Here is a 25,231-nt window from a genome sequence, read left to right on the forward strand (position 1 = left end):
TGGAGCTCATGACGCGCTTTTGAAACTTAAAATGGAAGTCCTTGCGAAACAAGCAGCGGAAAGTGGGCTTTGCATAAATATGGAAACCGCGGACACCGCTGCACAAGTAAGGGAATTCACCACGTGAGCGCGCGTCGTCGCGTCAAGCTCTCGTCACTGCGTCATCCTCCACGACGTTCTGTCGCACACTTTATCCGACGACATCAACTGGTTCCCACCATCCGACACATTCAGCAAGCTCAGCTCACCCCACAAGCATGAGCTCCTCCGACGATGAGGATCTTCAAAGAGCTATCGCACTGTCTTTGGGGCAGCTCGACGGCGCTGCTGAGGACGAGCGCGCGTCGGCAGCTGACAACAACACGAGTGAAGCTCCACCCGCGCCCACACCCGCTGCAGCTGCCAACCAACCACAGCTCGTTAGTACCCGCGCCGTCAATGAAAGCCTGAAGCACCTCGATCGCAAGCAGCTCGAGGCAGAGCGCCTTGCCCGCCAGAGGGCTCGCAAACACCAGCTGTCGGGCGGCGACTCTGCACCGTCCAGCCAGGAAAGCGGAAGGGTGTCCAAGAAGGCGCGCACCGAAGCCAGCGCCGCCTCGTCTCAGGAAACTGAAGTTGTCGACCTCACCACGCCTCCGCGCTCGCGCAAGGATACAGCGCGTCCTAAGAAGGGTCGTGCCGATCGCGAACCATCCGTGCCGAAGTCGCCGACTGCGCAGTCTCAAGGACAGGCAATTCGAGACATCCTCCAAAATGATGCCGGGGTTTCCGTCCCACGTGAAACCGCAAACAGGCCGGGCCCAGCTTCATCCCGCAGGATCACAGAGCCGCAATATCTGGATGGCGCAGTCAAAAGGACTTGGTCCCTTGGATATCCCCGGGACAATGATATCAAAATCGAGGAAGTGCTACAGAAGGCCGACTTGGATCATCTACTCGTCAGTTCATTCAATTTCGATACGGAATGGTGGAGCACCAAGATCGATTCCAAGGTCACAAAACAGACTTGGATTGTTGGCTCTTCCAATGAGGAAGTGGTGAGTTTATTCCTGACACGCAAACCGACTTTTCTTACCTCCGTTTAGGCGGCGGAATGGAATATGGCCCCTGTTTTGTATGAAAACGTATCAATCAGTCTGGCTGATATGAAGGGCGTCAACGGCAATTACCACGCCAAATTGTAAGTCTGTCTAGGAGTACTATTCTTGGAATCTACTACTTACTATCTATAGCCTCATCGGCGCGCATCCAAAGTATTTGCGGATCGCAATTACATCAGCCAATCTCACCGAGTATTTCCGCCAGGCGTTCCACACATCACGGCGCAGCCAAAGCTAACAGGGCATTTGCAGATGGGACTGGGGCGAGTCGGGCAGAATGGAAAATGTGAGTAGATCTAATCCGTCCGCTCGAACTGTGGATTGACAGTAACAGACGGTATTCCTCATCGATCTCCCGCGCCTCCCAGATGGTCAGACTACGTCCGAGGATGACTTCACACCTTTCGGGAAGGAGCTGCGATACTACATACAATCGGTCACGCACCGGCCCAACCTCTGCAACAGTCTCCTCAAATTCGATTGGTCCCGCACCAAGCACCTAGCTTTTGTGCATTCCTTAGGAGGTCCAAGAACTGGCGAGGATGCTCAGCGCACCGGTCTCCCAGGGCTTTCTCGGGCAATCAGGCAGCTCAATCTAGACTCGACAGTGCTTGAGGTCGACTACGCTACATCCTCTCTGGGCGCATTGAGCAGGGGCTTCATGAAGCAGCTTCTCACTGCAGCTAAGGGTGCGTGTTTCATAAGTCGATTGAGATTCGCGCTGACAATTCATAGGCGAGGAGGTCACGGTCACAAAAGAGAAGTTCGACGGTGACGTGAAGATTAGGGATCTCTTGAAGGGCTTCCGAGTGTATTTCCCTACATTTGACACCGTCAAGGAAAGCAAGGGCGGCACAGACGTAGGCTGAGTTCGTCCCAATGCGCAAATTGGATGGAAGCTTACATGATTCAGGCCGGGGGTACCATTACATTTTCCAAGAAATGGTACGAGGCCATGAGCTTTCCTAAATCGTCGATGCACGATCACAAGTCGACACGAACTGGTCTTTTGAGTCATAATAAGGTCAGCACTAAAGAAGCCGCACTCATCGAGATCGATATTGACAGGTGTATCACAGATCATCATTGGGCGTGGACAGCGCGTTACATCCAGCGAAGAAGAAGACGAGGAGGCAACGACACATACGAAGGTTGCTTGGGCGTACATTGGGTCTGCAAACCTCTCAGCTGCGGCGTGGGGTCAGCTATCAACCGACCGCGCGACCAAAACCCTCAAGGTGACATGCCGCAATTACGAATGCGGTGTGATCGTGCCTGTCGATGCAGGAGAGCAAGCGGAAGATGGTGATGAGGTGCCGGGCCTTGAAGTTTTCAAGGGCACGTTGGACATACCCTTCGAGATACCCGGCGAGAAGTACGGCGACAAAAGCCCGTGGTATTTTGCGAACTAGGGTGCTCTGTTGGGTTAGATGTTTCGGATGACTCGCGTTCCGGATCTCAGGGAACACAGGCACATGCTAGGAGGGGCTTGCACAAAAGCATTGCGGATAAGGCCGGAAAGGCCAGCTGGTGGCTGACGGGCTGCAAGGCTGGGATTTGGATATGTAGCAGGCCTTGGATGATATACCAGGCAACCAAGGCAGACGCATAATGGTCAGCCCACGGGCGTGTCAGGCGCGTCTCTCCAGCAGCACTGTGAATGACGTTTGCGGGAGGCGGGCTTGGCTTGCGGATCGCATAGGCGACCGGCTCGTCTTGCACAATTCACAACATCGACCGGCTGGCCGCGCCCCGAAGCCAGCCAACACCAATGCTTCCGCGCGCATATTCAAACCCATGAGCTCCGCTCAGCTCTCCACCCCGCCGCCCGTTCCCGCACCCAACCGCTGTCCACGTCTCTGCCGACCACGCCCCGAACGAACCGAGACCGCATCTCTTCGCTGACGACCGCTCGCGTGCGACGCCGCCTGCCCGCCCGCCATGGCTCCCCAGCAGCCGCGGTCGCCGCTGGACAGCATCAATAAAGACATTTTCCAAGGCCCGCCCATGCCGCTGCAGTACACCAGCCCTGTGGCCGCGTACCAGCGTCAGAGCCTTCCGCTCAATCTCGTCGCCTTGATATTGTCATATGTGTGTTGGACGCCTTCCTCGTGCGCGGCAGCCCGCGGCCAGCTCGCACCCACTTCAGCTCCAGACGAAGCCGGCACATCCGCTCAGCTCCGATGAGCCGACCTGAGCGTTGCGGCGGTGGTTGTAGGAGCTCGAAACACGGTGTTTTCTAGCTGTGCGCGCGCCGCTGCTTTTTCGTGAGCTTGCTTGCCTGGGGCCCATAGCTAACCCAGAGCCGCATTTTTTTCCTGCCAGATCGATGACATTGCCGACCTCGCGCGCGTGACGCGCACCTCGCGGCTGCTCTACTACATGACGCTGCCGCGCCTCTACGAGAAGGTGACGCTGCGGTCGTACAGCGAGCTGCGCTACATGGACAATGGCCGGCCCGAGGGCTACGGCAGCGGCAGCCCCTTCGCCATGGGCCTGAATGGCCTCGTCACCAAGAACGTCGCCCAGTACGTGCGCAGCTGGCGGCTGGCCGGCGATTGGCGCGAGAGCGACGTCGACGACTTCTCCCGCGGCCGCGTGCCCGACAATTCGATGATGCTGAATATCGCCGTGCGCGCCGCTATGGATAGGATGGAGAGGATGCAGAATTTTGCGTAGGTTTCTATTTTTGCGCGCGTTGGGATGATTACTGGTGATAGGTTAGCAGGCTGCATGTGCTGACTGTGATCTTGCAGCTGGGAGCTCAACACCAAGCCGCTCCAAACGATATACCAGGGTCTGCTCGCGTGCGGCACCCTGCAGTCCCTGACTCTGAAATTTCCCAGCACTCGTATTCCCCGCCCTACCGTTGTGATACCCCCGCTCCCCAACCTCCGCGAGTTCACGGCCCTCGACATCGACCCGCTGTGCTACCCAGATGACATTTCGGTCCTGCTCGCGCACTCCAAAAAGCTTGACTCGTTACACCTGCACTTTAGCCCGCGCATGCGCGATGCGGGCGAGGAAAGTACCAACCTCAATGCCTATTTTGGGCGATGCATCGCCAACAAGCAGCCGCTACGGCTGAAGCGCTACTCGATGATTAACCTGTACACGCGCGCGACCAATGTCGACCTAGACGAGCTGATCGACGTCGACGTGCTGGAGGAGATCAACTTCATCAACTGCAACACGCAGGACGCCATCACCGTCTTCATCGACGACACGTGGCGCCTGTTCGAGCCGCAGAAGATCCCCAAGAACCTCAAGTCCATGCGCGGCGACGTGCTCGACGCAAAGCAGGCCACCATCATGGCCCAGCTCAAAGGCCTCGAACGCCTCTACATCGTCAACGCCCGCCGCAAGCCCGCCCGCACCACCTCCAACGGCGTCTCCCCCGCCGCCAACAACAACAGCAGCACCTCCGGCAACCTCTTCACCAACGGCTTCCCCGACCCCACCGGCTCCGGCACCTCCCACAACTCGCCCTTCGGCAACGGCGGCGGCGGCGGCGGCGGCGGCCCGCCGCAGCCCGGCACGCCCATGAGCCGCGAGTCCGCGACCGTTGCCGGCGACTACCTGGCGGCCATCACGCGGCACCTGGGCACGACGCTGCGCCACCTGCTGCTGAGCGACCAGTGGCTGCTGGGCGGCGACGTGCTGATGCAGCTCGGGCGGGCGTGCCCGAACCTGGAACAGCTGGGCGTCGCGCTGGAAGAGAAGAACCCGGAGAACATGCGGCAGCTGCTGCGGGGGTTGCCGCGCCTGTGGGCGCTCCGCATCCTCATCCGCGCCACGACGCAGGAGCTCGAGCTCATGCAGAGCATCTCGGGGAACCTGCACGAGCAGGTCATTTCGTTCGAGCTGCGGCGCCGCGAGTGGGATCACCTCAAGTGGTTGGGGATAGGCGATATGGTGTTTCTTTGCGGCGGCGTCAGAGAGGTGCCTGGCGGCCCGCCGGCGAATACGCCGAAGAGTCCGGCGGATCCGACGATGGGGGAGGAGTTGGGCGTCAGGCGGATTGTGAAGAAGGTGGGGAAGGAGGCGGTGAAGGATGTGGAGATTTGGAAGATGGATAGTTTGGATGTGATATGAAGTGAGTGAAAGAGGAAGGAGAAGGAGGAGGAGGAGGAGGAGGAGGAGGAGGAGGAAGAGAGGGGGTTTGGCCGCTCAGTCTTTTACGACGGAGGGTAAGCAGGCTGCAAGGAGGGCGTTGGAGCTTTCGTTTTTGTGTTTTTACTTCTTCTCCTCTCTAATGAGTGACGACGACGAAAGGCAGGTGTGGGGGCGGTCGAGAGAGATGCCGTTTTTGGCTGGCTGGCTGGGCTGGGCTGGGTGAATCGTTGGTTTGGCTGATAGAGGCAGGAGGCTTTTGCACATACCCCCACATTGCCGGTGTACAGGCGTTTTTCCATCATCATCATCATCAGCAGCATCACCATCTCCTTTTCATGTTGTTTTTTTTTAATCGGTCCGCGGGGTCCTCAAAAAAGTTCTAAATCTTTCTCTGTTGTCTTGGACCCCCTCTTTTTGCAGATATCTTTTTGCTGTAATCATTTGGTTTTGGTCGCCGAGGTGAGCAGAAGGGAGATTTTGGCTTGGACGGTGTACAGCCGGGACCTGGTGTCGTTTTCTTTGCTTTAAGACAATCATATGGGTTGTGCATACATTTGGGCTTTCGGCTGTAAGTGTAGATATATTCTCGGGCTTTCTTGGTGGTAATGAGAGCCTGAGCGACGGCGTTAATGAGACTCGACTCTTCTTTCCTCTCTACATCGGAGCAACGCAGGAACTCAAACACTGTCCCTAATTACGCCTTTTGCCTGCTCAGAATTTCTATAGATTTGGCTATGGCGCTCCTCCGGCAGGGGAGATTCCAGATCCAAGCCCGAGTACCTATTCAAGAACAATAGTCTTAAATTCCGGCTTTGCCTTCAGCCATGCTTCCATGAAGACCTTTCCAATACCTAGCCGGCGAGCCACCCCGCTGACTTCATCCCGAAGGATCAGCATTACGAACATTGCCACAAGAGGGATTATGGCCGTCCGATCGAGTCTTTTATCATCCATCATTTGTTCCATCGAACTTAGAAGATCATCTTGCCCAGTGCCCATATAGAAATCTGCAATTTCACAACCGAGAGCCAAAAATTCAAAAGGTTCCTTCCTGGGAACGTCGTTATCCCCTTTTATGTCCTCGGATGATGGAGCGGTAAGCCAAATATCGCCAACATGTTTCCCCTGGAACGACCTGATTGAGAACGTACGACGTCCATCAGAGAAGAGGTTGTGCATGTTCCGGATGCCAAAGGTAGTGACTTGGGTGAACACGAGAAGGCGGCCAGGCCTCTCATGCGCTCTTTTTCGATCATGTTCTTCAAACACAGAGAGCGAAGAAGTACTTGGGAAGTCTTCAAGTATGCTTGGAATCTCTACGTCATCTAAGGATTTCAGAGGATTGTGGTCAGAAATCCATTCCAGCGCTTCATGCTCTCCAGGTTTTGAAGGGGATGGAAATGCCCATAGAGACACAAATATGATTAGACTTTCAAACTTGACCGGCCCATGCGCGGAAGACCATGACCAGCTTGGAAAAACTTCTGTTAAGGAAGTTCTTCTTTCGTGCGTCCAGTCAACCGGCTGCCAGTGGATCCCCGCTGCAAATTCGTCAAACGGAATCCCGAAATAATGACTTCCACGAAAACAGTTCAGAACCCCGGTGCATGCTCGTAAAATGTCGTCCTGGAATGAAAGTGAACGCGTTGTATACTTCTCGATGATCTTAAGGGATCCGATGGTATTCTCACGTGTACCCGCCCATTGAGTAGGGTGAAAATAGCATTCGCTATTTGTACTTCCCAAGGAGTGGTGTGGTAGAATATACGAGGATTGGTATACCCCGTGATCGGTGAAATACAAAATAATGTTTGAGAAGAGCTCCTCCTGAAACGTCCATCCTCTTTTACCCCAAGTTGATTTCTGTACAAGATCTTTCAGCAGGGGAGGGTCTTCTATCAAATTGAAACCTGGCCATTCAAGCGTCTTGAGACGGGTGTGTCGCAACCTTGAGACTCCTGCCAAGCCACTTTGGGAGTCGGATCCGGTGAGGGCTACGATAGTGAATACTGCAGTCCCAAAAATGCGATCCATAGCAGCAATCTGCCCATGTTTGGAGTCCTCGTCATCCTGGAGTATACAAAATCGATCAACCCAGAGGTATCTTTGGCCGAGTTGACGGCATACGAACATTGCATCTTGTATCGTACGTGGGATTTGTATCTGAGATAGGCTTCCTTCGAGCTCCAGTCCTTCGATGTTGCGAAGTGTTGCCTGGAATTCGTTTTCGGACGTTCGGCCCCAGACATAGCTAAGCGCAACGTAATCTACCGGATATTCCGGACAGACGATGCAATTCCTCGCCATATCCATGACCCGAAACGTGTCTAGAAGATCCTCCAGCGCAAACGAAGACCTTGAGGAACGTCTAGTTGAAATCGGTAGGAATCTCGTTCTATATTCCGATTGACTCAATGGCCAAGTTCGAATCCGGTTCCAGTCAACTTTACTACCAATCTGGGGCCATGAATGGGTTGAAACCCGAAAGGCTATTTCGTGCTGAGATTCCTCGCCTCCCCGGAAGCATAACACGGGAGGGCTGTCCTGTGACCAGTTTTCCCTGACTAAAAGCAAAACCTCCGAGATGCTTTCATGTCCAAATTCAGTTGCCACGAGCCTGCAAACCGGGCACTTATTCAGTAAGCCTTCCTTGCAGTACCAGTCGGTACAGATATTGGGACACTCATTCAATCTGTCCTTTTCGCAGTGGTGCCGGATCTTGTCATATCGAAAGACGCAATTGAAAAGATGTTTGAAGTTCAAGTGCCGACAGAACCCACACGTGGAGTTTGGAAGTAGGTTATTCTCAAGAAAACAGTCGCAGTTGCCGTGAAAAAGATCCTGGAAAAGTGGTCCATTCATAACCATTTCCTCGTGAGCAACGCCACCAGGGCAACGAAGCTTTATTCGCGAGCACCATGTACAAGGGGCACCAGAGTCTTCTGAAAGTGGGCATGAGCCGTGCTCTGTTCTGGTATTCTCTTCTTTGGCTTGATGATCCAGCCGTGGCTGGCGTTTTGGATTTTGATGTGGTGGCTCAAACATCCTGGGTGTATGAACAGAGAGTGGATGTGGGAGTGTGGGAGTTCTGAGGAACAATCGATTGGGAGGACTGATGATTCGTAAGCGATTGTGAAACTGGTACGGACATAGAATGATCAAGATGTAAGTATTTAGTAGTCCACTGGCTGTTGCCTACAATTCCATGCCAAGCCTTGCCACGAATGAAAGCATTGTCCACGTGTCACAGGCCCCACAACGCCAAGAAAGAAGAAACGAAGATTCACCATAAATTGACCAATAAATGTATGGAAATGCCTATTCAGCTACGTAGGATGAATGGCATATGAGGTGCTGCGCCACCTACAGACGATCGACCTCAACAGAAGCGAAATCCATTAGCCTCACCATTTGCTACGTAAGCGTGTAAGGATAATGACATCCACACACCGCACCGGCGCACCTTCTCTTGCACGGGCGAATACTAAGCGCGCCAGACTACGCAATGGACCGAATTTATACCGGAATGTATACCCTCTCCATGATCTTTTTCAATTTTTTTTTTTGGCAAACTTACAACTGGTGTTAAGCAACTCAGTGTAGTCAACGGCGGAGACCATCGAATTGAGATATTACTTTATGCCGCTAATGTCTGAAATCAGCACTCATCTTAAATGCTACGATGGAGTTACGGTGACTTAAGCATATGCAAATATCTACCACATCTCATCTCATCCTTTATACTCTTGGCATTTGGATTGTTCCACCGTTTCGAATTGCGGGTATATGAACTCTCTGAGGAGCTAGGAAATAGCGAAATACATTGATAGCTCAATTAGTAATTTAATCCCGGGTGACTACTATAAGCGAGTGCGGCTCTCCGCACTCTAACAAGATTGTTACTATTCTTGCCCAATAATCGGAAGGTAAGCCTCGGCGGGAATAGAGTCCGCTGTCCACGTTTCCAGTCAGCATGTGCAACCGGACTAGTCTCAGAGCAGAAAAACGGCAGGGTTCAACGACTGGCTATCAGGCAGTAATGCATTCCCCAAAATAGTACAGCTACGCAAGTCTACACAATGCACCTCTACCCTGTCGAGCGTGGCCTATGAAATTGCAAAACTCGTGGGGGTTCCAAAAATGGAAATGTTTCGGACCAAAATAGTCACGACTTCTGCATGAAGAAATCCGCGGGTCTGGTAGAAGGTCGCCGTGTCTTCCGCATATGCCGTGGTTCATGTAGTGCCTCATCATCCTCTTCAGCCTGATCGAGTTATGTGTCCCTAAAATCTGCACCAGACGTTATCTGCAACACAGTGTCACCATTGCTCAAGTCTCCAGCATGGCCGAATTTACCAGCTCGCCACACGGCTCTTTCGCGTATGCCTCCAGCGAACATACTTCATACAGCTCAACGTCATGTATCAGCAAGTCATCCTCATCAGCCTCACTGCGACCATCGAAGAGCCGAGATGCCCAGCAAATAGAAGAGGAAGGATCTTCGCCCTGCACGGCAAATGCAGATCCTGGGCTCATCCAGCGTTTCGGTACCGAACTCATAGCGACCAACAGTTTTTCTGTCGTTGCACTTCTCGGGGCCCTTATGGTTCTTTCTTTCCTCTGGTTTGGCGGAGAGAAAAACGAGAGCTGGCGCACAGTCATATTGAACGAGTTTGTCGGACAAGTGGTGACTCTGTCCACGATTACGATCCGGCTTGCGGTTGCAGTACAAGCAGGGACAGCTGTGGCGATGCTTGCTGCGGTCTCTCTTGAGTCTTCCGGCAGACCTTGCGGCGGCGTGCTCTTGCGGCAAACAGCGAGCTATTCAATCATGCGCCACAGCAACACCGGTCCTGTTGCATCCGTCCGGCAGTTCTGGAAGAACCTTGAGGGACTGAAAGGCATCAAGGTGTTTCTTATCGTCGCTTTTCTCGCGCTCTCCTCCCTTGTGTCGCAGTTCACGTCTACGCTCCTTCTGTGGGACGTACGCACCAGAGAAGTGCGTGGATTCCCCTCGACCAACGAGACAAGAGTGGGATTTTCTCTGCAGGATTACGTTGACGCTTTCCCTGCATCCCTCTCAAAGGATCACGACCACTGGGCCTCGGCACCGCGTGGTTTCGCACCAGTTGCCGAATGGGCGGAAAGACCATCTTCTCTTCCGGACTCCGTAGCGGATACGGGACCGACCGCTCGGGCACTGCTACCGTTGGATCTACAGAACTTGCCTGTTGCGAGTTACGAAGGAACTGCCGCCTTGTTTGATGCTCGGGTTGCGTGCGTCAGGCCGGACATTTCAGATGCTACTTTTCGCATCGGCGAAGCCAGACGCTCAGACGCACCGAATGATCGGATACTCACCTTTTCAGGTTACATGTCGCCTTCCCAATTGCCAAAAGACTTGTCAGATATTCTGAGGCTCAGCAGTGGGACTAAAACTGAGTTCGAATGTCCTTTGGAAGGGTTGTTGTCGAAAGGAGCTGATTCATCTGCCGTGGTCTGCGGGTTCCCTGTGGGGACAGGCGGCCTTGTGAATCAATTTGATCCAACAAACAATGAAACGTTGGAAAATACTCTCGTCACGGAAACACGATCGAACAGCAGTGGCACGTCGTATAATGTATCGCATTGGACCGGTAGTTCTACTGCTGACACCACGCACTGGGCAGTAGAACTCGGACACTCATTTATATTCCTTAGGACCCGCGGACTGAACGAGGTGCCGGTACCACAAGATTGGCAGGAACAATCAGAGCTTAATGTCTCGGAACATGAAAGAGGCACTTGGCTTGAGTACACACCCCGTAACTCGAATGACTACTCCATCACTGTTTCATTATGCTTCGATGCCATGTGAGTACAGAGTCTGCCTTCAACATAACTTTAGACCATGTGCTGATCACCTACAGGTACCATTTCCTTCCATCCGAACGGCTCTACCATGCTCAAGACTTCCCCATCAAGGCTCACAAAAAGGAACTGGACAAGTTTAGAGATCTAATTCCTACATGGGACTTCAACCGTGAAAGGTTCGATACGACAAATCTACGGCACTATCTCGGGGCTATGAGCTCTATAAGAATTGACCGGGGTGTTTTTGAGCTTGACATGAGGCCAATAAAAGATAGAATGAAGGGCTACATTGAACAGTGGAATCCTAATCGCAATCTCCATAGCACCGACTGGCGTAAGAAATCACCTACTCTCTACATAAAACGAATACTAAGAAAACGCAGATGGTCTAAAAATGAATCTCTCAAGCTCGTTCGATTTGAAGACCATAACTTCCGATTTCCTCAACAGCTTGGTATGGAACCCAATAGTCGGTCCAGGAGCGCAGAAAGCCTCTTCTACGGAACCACCTTGGATGGTCTACTTCTGCGATACCTGCAACCAGACAACTACTTCCCTGGATCAGGGCTGGACTGCACTTGTAAACGATGTCCTTCATGATACGGACGACCCCGCCCTTGCCTGGCAGGCCCTCACCACTTCCTTGATGAGCGCAGCCTACCACGATTGGCTTCACATCTTCACCCGCTCCGAGCCCGTGTCGACCAGCCTGATCATGTCGAGGCAGGTGCCCTCATTCTCCACAGGATTTCTCATCGTCGTGGCGAACCTCCTGCTGCACTTGTTCTTGTTCGCAGCCGCGTTGGTATGTTTCATCAGAGAAACGCGGTATAGCAGGCTGAACAACGCTTGGCAAGCTATCTCTCAGCTCGTGGCGCCGGAGACGGAGATGATATTGGAAAGAGGCACGAATGCTAATGACGAGGACGTGCAACGTTGGATACGCACTTCTGGGAGGGAGACGGTGAGGTTCGGGGTTCAAATAGTGCCAGAGATGGACAGAGTTTGTGTCGCACAGGTAGTTACTGATGCCGGAGGTCTTGAGGTTCGGGACGAGTAAAGTGAGAGTTAGGTCGAGCTTGCATCACGTCAGCGTATTATTAGGGAGCATATGGGTATATTGGAGAGCAATGAGTCGATTGAGGCGTATAGGCGGACTGCCTGACGAAGCTGATCGTCATCAGTAGGGATTTGTTGCACTGTGTGTTGTAATAGCTTCGTAGTTAGCTTAATCAGCTTAACAGGGTATGTAGCCGTCACCCGGTTAACCACCCTCTCAGTCCTCATGCCACTCATCCAGCGCATCCAATACGGTCGGGTTTCATCAAGTATTGCGACAAGATCTTTGCCGTCTCGATGGCAGACATTCTCTGATGCTCGGTTCGATTTTGCCGGAAAGGGTAGGCGGATAAAAGCTTTTGATAATCATTTAGCTCGCTTGCTTTGCGTCATTCTCTCAAAAGTTCCATCGTATTCGGAGCCGTTCCGTATCCCAGCGGAAGCGTTAGTAAACCATAGGAGTTTGCCACAACCACATGGCAATCGGGTATCTGCGAACATCCGAAGCCGATAATCGAACCAGACTCCCCGGAGAAACTCCTGATACTTTAACGCTTCGACTTCCCAGTGGCTTGAGTGACAGGTGAGTATTCTCGCACTTGTCCACATGTGGTTTTGCCGAAGTAATCCCTCGGCCGACGCCCTCTTCTATCTTTGGATTGTTAATCAATCTCAACAGCCCACTTACTCGAAAAGATTAAGTGAACACCTAGAACACGGTATCTTAAGAGCCCAACCGCTTATCGCGAGCCCTGCGATTGGCCCACCGAGTGAAGTCGTGCCCGAATATTCTCTAGCATGGCTATATCCGCGGAAGGATCACCGTCCCCGTCACTTCGCGCCGAAGGCCTTACCATCTCGACCTCTCCCGGCTGAGATGGTGGGACGCGGTGTTGTGATTCTTGTGGGTCTTTTTCGGATGAGAGTCTCGATTCATAGTTCCGTATTGCCGAAATCGTGGTGCAATATGTCATCAGCATCCCCACATCTCCTTGAGCTGGGCTCGTGCCTGAGCAGTGGGCCATCCATGCCGCCTCTCCGTCTCAAGCAGCACCCAGTAAAGGCGCTCTTGTTCGGTTTGGTTCGTGAAGCGATCGGCAACTGTACGGGAGACGGGTTAGCGTGCTGGTCCAAGGGGGGAACACTGGACCGCTGTCGCTTACAGAGTGTGACGGCCATGCAGGAAATAAGAATAGCCGGTGGCACTGCGTCGTTCGACAGGCCGATACCGCACAAGATCCGAACGTCGCGCCTGGCTTTTTTCTGTGTAGCCGCTTTTCGTCAGAACCGTGATGCGTAACCTAGACCGTAGCACGCCGTGAGATGGATGAGAACACTTACGTCAATCTCCGCAATCGCACGCCGGCGCTGCGGTCCCAGAGTCGGGACTGTCGGATCATGCACGATGAGCAGCAACCGCGCAAGAACGATATACGCGAACCCCATGACTGCCTTCTCATCAGCCAACAGCCCTTTCTCCCCATCTTCCCTCACCCACCCAGGAAAAAGAGAAAGACACACTCACCATGCCACTCCAAATGACACCTCAACTCGGGAAACCCTCCCGCTCCTCCTGCTCCTCCTCCTACCCCCCTCTCCCCCGTCGGCGTCCCCACCCCAACCTCCCCAACCTCCCCCTCAAACCCCCCAAAAAACGGCCCAAAGCTGCGCGGCACATTGCGCCACCACCGCTCATTATCCGCGACGAGCGTGCGCCACCGCCTCATCCCCTCGGCCCTCTCAAAATCCCCAAAGATACAATCGAGCGTGTCCCCGCAGTGCGCGACGGCGCGCTGCGTCCAGATCCAGTCGGGGGCTGGGGCGGAGAAGACGCCGACGCTGCCAACGCCGCTGCGAGGGGAGGGGTGGTGCTGGTGGATGTGATTGCGGAGGTGGTGGTCGAAGCCGTTGGAGGAGTAGTCGTCCGAGTAGTCGTCGACGAAGCCGCAGACGCGGCGGACGGAGAGGGTGACGGGTTGGCGTTTGTGGAGCGCGAGCCAGAGCTCTTGGCGGAAGGCGGTCCAGTAGGCGGCGAGGCGGAAGCCGGTTGGGGGGTTGGCTGAGGTGGAGGAGGGGTTTTGGTGGTGGGCGTCGGTCGCGACGCTGATGATGGCCTGGGTGCCGCTGAGGTGGCGGCCGCCGTCGTCGAGGCCGGAGATGTGGGCTGGAGGTGGGAGCGTAGCTAGTTAGAATGGAGGGGTGGACAGAGAGGGGGAGGCGAGGTGTGGAGGGGAGAGTCCTAGCTGGGAGGGTTGTCCTAGGAGTAGTGTGGTGATGGGCAACACTTACAGTCCATTTCCTCGAGCATGCGGAGGAATATCGTAGCGGCCAGCAGCGTGTCGTCCATGACGAGCGCCTCGTCACTGAGGGCCGGGATGAGCGCTTCGAGGCACTTCTGGTAGTATCGGTCGGCGACGTGCGGGTTGTAGCCTTCTTTCCACTGCAGTATGCGCGAGGACAGGGCCATGATGGCGTTGGCCAGGGTTGCGTTCGTGCGCGCCCGCTGCGGGATGTCGACGCGGAAGTACTGGATCGGCTCGCTGACGTCGAACTGGGAGGTGGTGTGAGTTGTGCTGGACAGTCGGGTAGGAAATAAGGGGGAGAGTCGTACGAATCGTGATACGTTGTCGATGAAGTATCGAAGCAGCATTGCTTCTTCTTCGACTGGGAGTGGCCATTGATTGAGTTTTTGCAGTCGCCCTGGTGTGCTCACGGCCGACTGAGGGGTGCTGATTGCTATCGAATGCAGCCTCTCGACGTCAGCTAGCCAGGATGCCGATGCGGTGAGTGAGATGAATGGCGAGAGGGATTCGGGGTCGTCATGGTTGGCCGATGGAAACGATGGTGTTGGATGGGTCTGGTGGCAGGAGTTTCAGTGTGTGTGTTACAACGCAGAAGCCTGCCTCGCAGCCGACACATACCAGTAGGGGGTCCAAAATTATGTCAGCATCCAACGAGATGACATTGTTAGTAACAATGCCGGCAGTGTTAGCGGCATCCTCTTCCCCGTTGAATTCCTCGTCTGAATCCGGGCCATCGATGCCGTTCTCCGCAATGAAGTCAACTGTTGCTGGTCAGTGTTTCGGGAGGTGGCGGCTGGCGAAAGACAGTGAACCTTTGGGGGGCACGGGAAGCCACTTTTGCTTCTGCAGGTCGGTCTGAGGGAACTGGCGGTGCTTGAACTTCCAGCGGGTTTCGCGGATACAGGGTCGACCAGTCCGCTCGCATCTGCCACACTGAGGCACCTTGCCGTCGCCTGCAGCCCATCAGCGCAGCCCTGTTCGCTGGCGTCATACCCGGAGAAGACGGACATTTGTAGTGCCTGGTTCGGCAGTTATTACTGCAGGTCGGACGATAAGTGTCAGCCTCGTCCGGAGTGTTACGTGTCTTGCGCCTTGCATACCACGAAGTATTCATTTTGCGTTGCAAAGCCGGATGTTCGAATGGGGCCGGCGAAGTGGGTTTGAGCAATGGCGGATCTGTGCTACCTTTTTGCTCGCGCCCGCGGTGCAAGCCCCCGCTAGCATGCCTGCGGGGCCAACCAGAGGTGCGGAATAGCAGGGTTCGTGCGTCAGCCTGAGCCAGTCTGGTGCTGCCAGACCCGGCTAGCCGTTCTTTAGGGCCGCCGTCTTTGCCTCGATCGCCGTTTGTTCGGGCGAAGACGTCCGCGTCACTCTCGCCTACGCTGCAGGCGTAGATCCGGCTTGACGCCTAACATACTATGCTATGACCACACAGCCTGTAGATAAAGAGAAGCTACCGAGATACCCGAGGTTTTCCAACCACCGTTTTTCGCCGCACAAAAGACGGCGGACGGGCTGCGGTAGAGTTTTTGTGATTTGCGCATGGCGGCAAAGCTGCGTGTTAATTTAGCGTACCGTCAATGCCAGCGTGATGCCTGAGTTCTAGAAGAGCATCTCTGATAGAAGAGTTGAAGGACCAACAATGGGAAGGATTCGAGAAAACTTTCAAGCTAACAAATGGCTAAAAATTGAAGCGCAGTTATTTCACATTCAAGTGTCTATACCAATACCAGCCTTCAAGCCGCCACCGTCTGGGCCACCTTCTCATTGATCACGGCGTCAGCCGTTCGCGTCTCGCCATTCCTCAAAACTTCAGCCATGACCTCGCGTTCCTCGTGCGCCGTGCTATCGCCAAACACATCGTCCATCTCCTCGAGCGTCTTGCCCTTGGTTTCCGGGACGAGAAAGAAAGCCCAGATGGCGGCCAGGATGCACATGATGGCGAAGAAGACGTAGGTGCCGTACCCGGCGTTCTCAATCATAACAGGCACGATAACGCCAATGATGAAGTTGCACAGCCATACCGTCGCCGTCGACAGTGCAACACCCTTTGCGCGAGTGCTATTCGAAAAGACCTCGGCCGGAAGCGCCTTGAATAGATGTCAGCTTACAAACCCAAGGAGCGGATAAATATTTAAGGCGGTTGGAGGGAGGGGCACGAATACGAGGGAGGACGTACCCATGCGAGAGGCGAATACGAGACGCCGTATGCGATGATGTAGACGTAGGCGAAGCCGCAGGTAACCCACCCGGCGGCCGAGTGGCCGGGCCAGTCGTGCGAGAACTCGCCAACAAGAGCGCTCATAATAATGTACGGTACCGCCATGCCGATGGCGCCCCAGATAGCTAACGGACGGCGACCAACGTGGTCGATGATGAAGAAGCAAAGCACGACGGCGACGAGCTGGCCGATGTTGATCATGCCAGACAGGATCAGCGACATCTCGCTGTCCTGACCGAGACTGCGGAAGAGAAGAGGCGCGTAGTAGATGAAGCCATTGATACCTGAGAGGGGTGAGTTTTGGGCTTGGATGAGAAAAGAGGTTGCGCTTACCGGAGAACTGCTGGAAGAATGCGACGCCTACGCCGATGGCGACACGCCTGCGGCTCTTGAAAAGGTCCAGCCAGGTCGCGATCTCAAGCTTGAAGCCGGTCACGCCCGGATGGCGTCTGTCCAGCATCTTCTTCTGAAACTCGACTTCAGTGATGATGGCTTGGAATTCAGCCTTGATGCGCCAGTCGGTCGGTGGAAGACGCCGCAGCTTGGACAGACTTTGCAGACATTCCGCCTCACGACCAACAAGACCCAGCCAGCGCGGGCTGTAAGGGAAAAAGTGAATGCAAGTGCCGAGGAAAACGGCGCAGACCATCTGAAGGCCGAACGGCAGGCGGAAGGCAATGTCTCCTTCCAGGTGCCTCGTAGCATACGTTATCCAGTATGCCACGACAGCGCCAAGTACGATTGACACGGACTCGAGCACCAGTAGAGCGCCACGCAGATGCGGCGGAGCGATCTCTGAAATGTACAGCGGGGCGCCCTGGAGAAATCAGTAAAGGGTTTGGCACAGGGAAGGAGATCCGAAAACGCACCAATGCGAGTGTTCCAACGCCGATGCCTCCAAAGAAGCGCCCAAAAACGAGGGTTCCGTAGTTAGGAGCTGCAGTTTGGATAATGGCGCCGATGCAGAAGATGATGACGACGACACTGAGTGCCCACTTGCGGCTAATCTTATCGGCCAACCAAGGCATGAAGAAACAGCCGAGGAATGCACCAAGTTCTAGCATAGCTGTCATGAAGCCAGTCCAAAAGCCGCCTATCTCGTTTCAGTTCTAGATCATTGAATTTGTGACAGGCCGTCTACGTACCTCCTTTCAGCTCTGGATACTGGTCCAAGAACTGATCCATGACGTTGATGATGGAAATGACACCCTGATCATAACCGAATGAGAATCCGCCGAGAGAGGCAAGGAATGCGGCACCAAAGACGAACGGAGACGCGATAATGCCACGGATTCCGCCCGGACCGTACGAAATGTCTTCGACCAGAGCAGTGAAGTTCTCGGGGACGTCGTGTGGTGTCACTCCCATATCCTCATGATGCTCGACGTTGCCCGCAGGCTTTTCGCCAGCCTCGATCGCCTTCTCCATTTTGTCTCTCGGCGGCCGATGGAGAGCAATCAGATAAGGATAACAGGCACACACGCGGAAAATGAGCTGAAGAGCAAGTGTCAGGAAAGAACCCGAGCCGAAATGATGCAGGAACGAGATGGTGATGCCATTGCAGCGATGCTAAATAGTCGTCGGGGTTTGACGCTAACGAACGCTGGCGGCCTCACGGTGCGGAGGGCGATTATCTGGGGTTTGGAGAAGATTGCCTCTTTTGCATTTCGTGGGGTGTGGGGTCCCCACACTGGCGCTTGCGTGGAGCGTTACCCCGGATTGTGGCGAAAAGGCGGCTCCTCGATCAGCCGGCGTCGACGAATCAGCTGCGTCGGTTGATAATGTGCCCGCGTGCCCGTGGCTACTAAGCGGTTTTAAGCACAGATACGGAGAGGCTCGTGAACGGACAGACCCGTAAGCCGACGACGACAACGTCATGCAGTGGGGATGCTCTCGACAATCTGCTTGTTTAACCAAGGAAAACATGAAGATGTTATCTTAACAGTCCCACTGCGGCGTTCCTTTGATCAAAAGTAGCAATACCATGCTTGGCAACAATCTCCGATATGGACATGGTGGCCGGTATCTGTAAGTGACCATGAACACGATAGTCACAACAGCGAGACTCACAATGGTCGATCACTCCAACACAAGGAGAACGATACCGAGATGATTAACATTGTTTGCATAATCTTGCTACCTCATATCTCGTTACAGCTGCCATTACATATTCCCCCCTCGAACTTACGCGTACAGTCCACTCAAAGCAGAACCACGCCGAACACCAAACACATTACGAGCCCCACCCCCTGCACGAGCACGCCCCAGCCACCTCCTCCGACCTTTCCAAAAGCTCCGGCGGCGGCGGCACCAGCCGACTCAGAAGCCGAAGCAGCAGCGCCGTCCGACGACGTTGCCGTGGCATCGGTGCTGCTGCTCCTGCTCCTACTGCTGCTGCTGCTGCTACCACTCGCCGACGCCGACGCCGACTTTGTGCTGCTCTTTCCAGATCCCGACGCCCCCAACCCACTCAAAATCATCCCACCCAACCCCGTCGACGCGGCGCCCGTCGCTTCTCCCGTCCCCGTCAGAGCCACAGTCCGACTCCCTTCAACGACGACCGTCTGCCCATCAGCATCCGTCGTCAGCACGACCGTCGAGCCATCCACCACGTTAGTGCCAGCCGTCAACGTCGTCCCATCAACCACGTACCCCTCGCCCGACGCCGCACCGCCGCCAACGACGACGACCTCCTGCCCACCCGGCAACGTCGCAACCGCCGTCACTGGTCCCGCATTCGTACCACCAGCAGGCACCGTCACCGCGCTTCCCCCAGCGTCAACGAGCACCGTGTTCCCCGCCTCATCCGTCGTCAGCGTCACTACCTCCCCCGCGCTACCGGGGAGCGTGTTCGCCCCCGCGCTCAGCGTCGTCGTCACCCCGTCCCCGCCAACGACGACGATTTCCGACGCGCCGTTCACCGACGCCGTCTGGCCGCCCGGCAGCGTGACGATTCCTCCCGCTCCGCCCACGCCCGCGGCCGTCACCGCAGGGCCGGCAGTCGGTAGAGCAGCCGTACTGCCGTCGGCCACGATGACGGTGGCGCCGGCGGCGTTGGTGGTTAGGACGACCGTGCTGTCGCCTGCGATGGTGTTGATTCCTGGTTGGAGGGTCTGCCCGCCGACGACGACGACCTGAGACGCGCTGTCGACGGAGGCGGTTTGGCCGCCTGGCAGCGTGACGATGGCGCCGCCCGCAGTGGCCGGTGGTGCAGCGGCGGCGGTGGGAAGAGCGGCTGTGCTGCCGTCCGCGACGATGACGCTGTTGCCTGCGGCGTCGGTGGTTAGGATGACGGTTGCTGCGCTGCTGCCTCCGCCGCTGCCGGAGCCGGGGATGGTGTTCGCGCCTGGCTGCAGCGTCTGACTGCCGCCGACCACCACCTGCGTTCCGGAGTTTACGATGGCAGTGGCGCCGTTGGGAAGCGTCACGGCGGCAGGAGGGGCGGAGGCAGGCGGCTGCTGGTCGACAGGCACGACAGACAAGGTCGCTGGTGCATCTGGGCTTCCTTCCTGCCCAGCGGTCGACGTGGGCACAGGCACGACGACGGGCACGGTGCCGATCGTCGCGGTCTGACCCGCCGTGATGGTCTGCGAACCGACGACGATGGCGGGGATCGAGGATGCTGGCGGTGCCGCAGCGGCGGTCGTCTCGCCTGGTGGTGGCGGAGCGGCCTGAGACGAGGGGGCGGGGATGACGGTCGAGATGATGGGTTGCGTCTGGTCGCCGATGATGATTCCCGGAGCGGTGGTGGGCGAGCCGTCGGGGGCGGTGGTGGGGATGTCGACGGTTTGGAAGGTTGAGGGCGGGGGGACGACGGGGTTGCTGGCGGGTGGTTGTACTGCGGACACTGCAGGTCCGGCGCCGGTTGTGGGCGAGTTTTGTTCGGCGGGGGGTTGGACGGTGCCGATGGTCTGGGGAGGGGGGTTGTTGTCATCGTCGTTGTCGTTCGTCGTCTCTGGGTTTTGGGTAATTGGAGCAGCGGTTTCGGCGGGGGGAGGCTGGGCTGTTGGTGCGGGGGACAGCTGCTTCGTGCCTTCCGTGGGGCTGGTTTCCGCCGGTGGCTGTGTTGGGGAGGTCTCTGGTTCATCCGGGGAGCTGGTTGGTGGCGGTGCTGCGGTTGTCGGCTCGTCGTCGCCGTCTTCGAATGAGGTTGAGGTCTCGGTGATGAACGACGCAGTCTGCAGAGCCTCGGCAGGGGCAGGGTAATTCGGCGTGCTGCACGAGAGGTACGCCGCATCTGTCTCGATCGACTTGGGCCAGAGGAGAGTGTAGTTTGCGACCAAGGTATATCTGGAGAAAGGTAAGTATCAAAATAGCAAACATGGAGGAGGGGCCTGCTTACAGGAAGCCGTAAGGATCAGCAGAGTCGACCGGTGGCACGGTGCGCTGGAACGTGTCGCCGTACAGGACCGTGGCATATGACCCCGTCTCGAAGGAGCTGACATATGTTGTCGTCGGAACCCACTGCCAGTCGTACCTGGTAGAAACATCGATTGACCCGTTGCTGTAGGTTTCGGTCGAATAGTGCGTTCTTATTTGGGTTTGCGAGCTACCTGTGTATGTTTTGGTTGTTGAAACACTACCCGTCACCGTTGAACAGATAGACGAGCTACTCCCGTCCACAGTAGGCAGTGTTCCGGACCAGGAGTATCCAGAGTCCCAGCTCAGGTACGGCGTGGGATATGCGATCGTCGTCGACAGGTCTCCAAACGTCGTGACTGTTGCCTGCGTACCCTCGGCATTCGTCGGCGGCAATGTGTAACCGTCCGGGAGATCTGCATACACGATCTTTGTCGAAGTCGTGTTCGTCTTTCTGTTGATGACGATATACTTGGTTGCTGCCGTCAACGTCGTTGAGACGTACAGCTTGCTCCAGTACCAGTCTTCACAAAACGGTATCAAGAGCAAGCACTCGGCGCTACAGGTGCCATTGCTAAGAACATTCGTAGGACTTGGCGTGATTTGCGGCGTTGCTGGCGCTGCTGCTGTTGAAGAGTTTCGATAGCTTGCTGTTCCCATGTTCAGATCAGTCTGAAACATCCCAATGGGAACCTCGCGCGCTCACCTGTGAGGCTGGCTGCCGATGCCACATTTGACATGTGGAATAGGGCAGCGGAGAGAAAGGATAGCCGCATCATGATGGCTGCAGTTAGAACACCATCAAAATCTCATGTGCAAAGATCGTTCAAGATGGCAGAGTAGCGACAGGAAGGAGGAGAAAAGGATGCGTGATCCTTTAGTCGAGGTGAAAAGGACCTCAAATTGCAGTCTGACAAGCGTAACGGTGGCAGACAATTGTTGCAAGAACGTGGCTGCCTTGCATCAAGAAACCGCGAAAGGATTTATTGATAGATTGCTTGGTTTCACTGTACCTCTTAAACCATGCCAGTTACCGGCGCGACGGCAGCGATCAGAGCAAATCGATCAAGGTCCAGAGTTGTACCTGGCTAAACGGCAGGAACCCATTGGCGGGATGGGCACCGGCACGCGCGCACAGCCGCCGAAGCTGAACGCCCGTCAGCGTGCCCTTGACCATTAGAAGCTAGTCTGAAAAAGCTAGTCGTGCCAAGTCCGCAACGTATTGCTGGGCGTGGGGTCCAAAATGCAGCAGTTCTGGCTAATTCTCCGAGTAGTCGGACCGCAGCATTCAGATGAGGACCTGGAGACTGCGCATCGTGCTGATGGAGAGGTATGGGCCAACAGGAGCTATAGTGTTAGCATATAGGCAGCGATAGGGATCAAAAAATCGCCTTTTCATTCACTTCACATTAAGTTAGCTTCCGCCCCAAAACTTGCAGCATCCCTGCATCTCCACTCGCTCCACCTCTGGTTATGCCTACCTCCACCGTAAGCTGATGATCCCCGAAGGATCCTCTTTTTTCCCTGCTCAATAAACCCAAAGCTTTTAGCATTCTGCAAAACCTCCTTATTTCCTGCCGTCCAAAACTTCGTTAAGTCAGATGGCAAAGAAATTCCATGGTCCGACCTATGCTGCGAAAAGAACCGATTGTGTGGAAAATGCCATTACAGAAGCGTTTGCGGCACTAGTAAAAGTAAAGACACCGAGTTCACCGTCCGGGAGCCCCTCTTTAAGCAGATTAACAGCAGGTGCAGAAATAAGGAGTTCGCTTAGCACTGCCACAAAATAGATGAAAGAAGCAACCAAGTGGCGGTATGAAAGTGAGGTGTATGCAAATAATTGGTCAAACGTTAAGGGCTCCATCGTGTTTCCTTGAGTCGGCTGAATACCCTGGCAAGCCACCTACATGGTTTAAGCGGCTTAACATTTAAGCGAATCTTACAGTGCGCATCATACTTAAGCTTAAGAACATCGGATTCCGTCTTTGTTAATGGAGATTTAAGGGATTCGGGAGAGAGACCAAATGTTTACGATCAAAGGTTTGACTTCCGTACTTTATGCATTCTCGAAAGAGTAAAATGCAGGCTGTAGAAAGATAGCAGAATGAGTCCTTGCTCCCATAACAACGACCGAATTAACCGAATAGCAAGAGGGAAAATTATGTCAGCCCACGCCTACCATTTATCATTCGAGCTCCCCAGCACCTAAACCACCGCTTGATCCTACCTGCATGAAGGTTGTATCTGCATTCAGTGGAATGATTGACGTTCTATCCGCACTGATCTGGACTACGATCAGCTGACTCTCGGGAGACAGCTCTGGGCCGGCGGCAGCAGAAAGTGAAGGTGCTGATGAAAATTCAGTTACAACTGACAGAATCTAGAGCCTTACTACGGTATGCTTACAGGGAATGCAAACGGAAAGTGCTTTCGAGTTGTTTGCAACGATGACGCGCTCCTCTCCCGTGACATCGTCTCGGATGCCAGTTGCTGTTGTATCGAGAAGAAGATATTCATGAATCTTGCAGTTTCCCAAGGGTCTGTAGAATATATGATCAGAACAACGGCATTTTGATTGGTTGGATTGCACTTACTTCGTGAAGAGCAGTGATTCGCCCACTCGTTCAGAGCGCAAGTACGAAAGGAAGAGCTCGGCCTGAATCAGACGGAGACAACTTGCAAAGTTTTCGGCGGCTGAAGTCATTTGTTAGATGCAAGTGTGTATGGTAATGCGCTGGTTTTGTAGATATCACCTTCAGTAGAATCGAAATGAATTTGTACGTCTGCTTTGAGCTGTGAGGAGGTATCGCCGTCCTCCGCGCACAGAACATCGTCGATGAATACGTTCCTGTGCACGGTGTTGACATCAACTTCCGTGAAGTAGTGGACTGTATCGTAAGATTAGTGATTGAACTGGGTGGCAATTTTACTTTGGGAGCTCACCCTGGACAGTGTAACGGGAGGCCGCGTGAGTATGTGCGGCATCCGGCACTTCGAAAGACAGCTCGGCGTACTGCTTGTCTTTGCCTCCTTGGCCAGAGCTACGCAGACAGAAAGAGAAATAATGAAGGAGATGCATAGACTGGATGTTTCTCAGGGTGAGTGGAGGCATGGTTCCGCTGGTGTCGAATGTAACTTCAGCAATGCTGTTTTCGAACCCACTCATCTTGGCTTGCATCTTCAACACTGAAAGATATTGCTCGTCTCCTTCTAAAGATCTTTCTAGTCCAATGAAAGCCAAGGGAGAGCTTATGCCCTGGTTGATCATGTTCTCGCCTTGTCTAAAAGCAAGAGCATGGATGAATTCCTCGAATTCCCCGGTTTTTGAGGCCGCCAGGTTTGAAATGATAGCTTGCACTGTTCTACCAAGAACTTCAGAATAGAGTTGAATCTCCCAGGACGGCCTCTGACCGGGTGTTCGAATCAAGAAGCTTGAGTCTCGGATTGTGAGGGAGAGGTCTTCGGCGTGGGGCTGCCGATCCTCCTTGCATGCGCATTCGAAAAGTCCGGCGCCTTCGAGCGGGGATTCCTGAACGCACTTGAGTCGTATCAACGCCCGAGGACAGATCATTTGAGGTTCTTTAGATGGTTCCGTTTGGATGTAGATGGTTGCCCGCGCAAGTGTTCCAGACGGCGGCCCCGTCGTATGTTTTGATGCGGTGGCCGGAGCCGGCTTCTGGTGCTTCCATGAGAGATACATCTCCTCGGCCATTTGAAGGATGCGGCCTGTTCGAAGCTCTATCTCCCGACCTCTTTCAAGGTTAAGGGCCGACAGAGTGAGGTTGATGGCGTTGATATGAGCACCCAAGGCGTCACGCAGATCTGATACGTCGCCGCCCTTCGTTGTCCACTTTATCTTGGTCCAATTGCGGATCACAGTCTCTTTCAATCTCAGCGGGAGATCGTCTTCTGGTTGTGTGGGGTTGTCGACGTCTTTGTACTTTTCCATCAACTTTTCAAGATGCCGAAGCGTTTCACGGCAGTTTGATAGCATCGTTTGGAAAGACTGGTTTTCGCCGAGTATCTTGTTCCGCGAATAGACGTCGCTAGAAACATCCAACGCTTTTCCGAGCGCAAAAAGCTGGTTCTGCACTTCGCCTATTTCAGTCGCAGCAGCCTTGCGGCCAGAACTCAGTGCCCGGCCAATCCGCCATGAAAGCTTGGCTAGGAGGTAGGCGTCGCCAATAGAAATCGGTTGGGCCATATTGATGGGTGGTTTT

The 25,231-nt window shown here is 54.6% G+C and overlaps 7 protein-coding genes across 7 annotated transcripts; 3 read left to right on the forward strand and 4 right to left on the reverse strand.

Moving 5' to 3' along the window:
* Positions 1-257: 257 nt before the first annotated feature.
* On the forward strand, positions 258-2,512 carry LTHEOB_4312 (Phospholipase d nuclease; the record flags this gene model as incomplete). The annotated part of the gene is made up of 7 exons (XM_035513333.1): positions 258-1,037; positions 1,086-1,180; positions 1,353-1,386; positions 1,435-1,789; positions 1,836-1,960; positions 2,014-2,124; positions 2,180-2,512. The coding sequence occupies 7 exons, from the start codon at positions 258-260 to the stop codon at positions 2,510-2,512; spliced, it is 1,833 nt and encodes a 610-aa protein (XP_035375016.1).
* A 529-nt stretch (positions 2,513-3,041) lies between these two features.
* Positions 3,042-5,195, forward strand: LTHEOB_4313 (uncharacterized protein; the record flags this gene model as incomplete). Its single annotated transcript, XM_035513334.1, has 3 exons — positions 3,042-3,191; positions 3,426-3,775; positions 3,857-5,195. 3 exons carry the CDS (start codon positions 3,042-3,044, stop codon positions 5,193-5,195), a joined length of 1,839 nt encoding a protein of 612 aa, XP_035375017.1.
* A 4,852-nt stretch (positions 5,196-10,047) lies between these two features.
* LTHEOB_4314 (uncharacterized protein) lies at positions 10,048-12,129 on the forward strand (the record flags this gene model as incomplete). The annotated part of the gene is made up of 6 exons (XM_035513335.1): positions 10,048-10,493; positions 10,917-11,069; positions 11,126-11,245; positions 11,393-11,403; positions 11,453-11,874; positions 11,938-12,129. The coding sequence occupies 6 exons, from the start codon at positions 10,048-10,050 to the stop codon at positions 12,127-12,129; spliced, it is 1,344 nt and encodes a 447-aa protein (XP_035375018.1).
* A 972-nt stretch (positions 12,130-13,101) lies between these two features.
* On the reverse strand, positions 13,102-15,545 carry LTHEOB_4315 (Arca-like protein; the record flags this gene model as incomplete). The annotated part of the gene is made up of 10 exons (XM_035513336.1): positions 13,102-13,229; positions 13,292-13,391; positions 13,470-13,576; positions 13,654-14,292; positions 14,418-14,679; positions 14,740-14,985; positions 15,050-15,192; positions 15,244-15,384; positions 15,440-15,468; positions 15,532-15,545. 10 exons carry the CDS (start codon positions 15,543-15,545, stop codon positions 13,102-13,104), a joined length of 1,809 nt encoding a protein of 602 aa, XP_035375019.1.
* A 622-nt stretch (positions 15,546-16,167) lies between these two features.
* Positions 16,168-18,080, reverse strand: LTHEOB_4316 (MFS monosaccharide transporter; the record flags this gene model as incomplete). Its single annotated transcript, XM_035513337.1, has 5 exons — positions 16,168-16,521; positions 16,611-16,936; positions 16,986-17,469; positions 17,522-17,745; positions 17,798-18,080. 5 exons carry the CDS (start codon positions 18,078-18,080, stop codon positions 16,168-16,170), a joined length of 1,671 nt encoding a protein of 556 aa, XP_035375020.1.
* A 773-nt stretch (positions 18,081-18,853) lies between these two features.
* On the reverse strand, positions 18,854-21,751 carry LTHEOB_4317 (uncharacterized protein; the record flags this gene model as incomplete). The annotated part of the gene is made up of 3 exons (XM_035513338.1): positions 18,854-20,942; positions 20,995-21,661; positions 21,718-21,751. 3 exons carry the CDS (start codon positions 21,749-21,751, stop codon positions 18,854-18,856), a joined length of 2,790 nt encoding a protein of 929 aa, XP_035375021.1.
* Positions 21,752-23,196: 1,445 nt separating this feature from the next.
* LTHEOB_4318 (uncharacterized protein) lies at positions 23,197-25,215 on the reverse strand (the record flags this gene model as incomplete). The annotated part of the gene is made up of 5 exons (XM_035513339.1): positions 23,197-23,360; positions 23,418-23,551; positions 23,606-23,705; positions 23,765-23,899; positions 23,955-25,215. 5 exons carry the CDS (start codon positions 25,213-25,215, stop codon positions 23,197-23,199), a joined length of 1,794 nt encoding a protein of 597 aa, XP_035375022.1.
* Between the last annotated feature and the right edge of the window lie 16 nt (positions 25,216-25,231).

The sequence above is a fragment of the Lasiodiplodia theobromae genome (genome assembly GCF_012971845.1).
Source record: "Lasiodiplodia theobromae strain AM2As chromosome Unknown scaffold_11, whole genome shotgun sequence".
Lineage (NCBI taxonomy): Eukaryota > Fungi > Ascomycota > Dothideomycetes > Botryosphaeriales > Botryosphaeriaceae > Lasiodiplodia > Lasiodiplodia theobromae.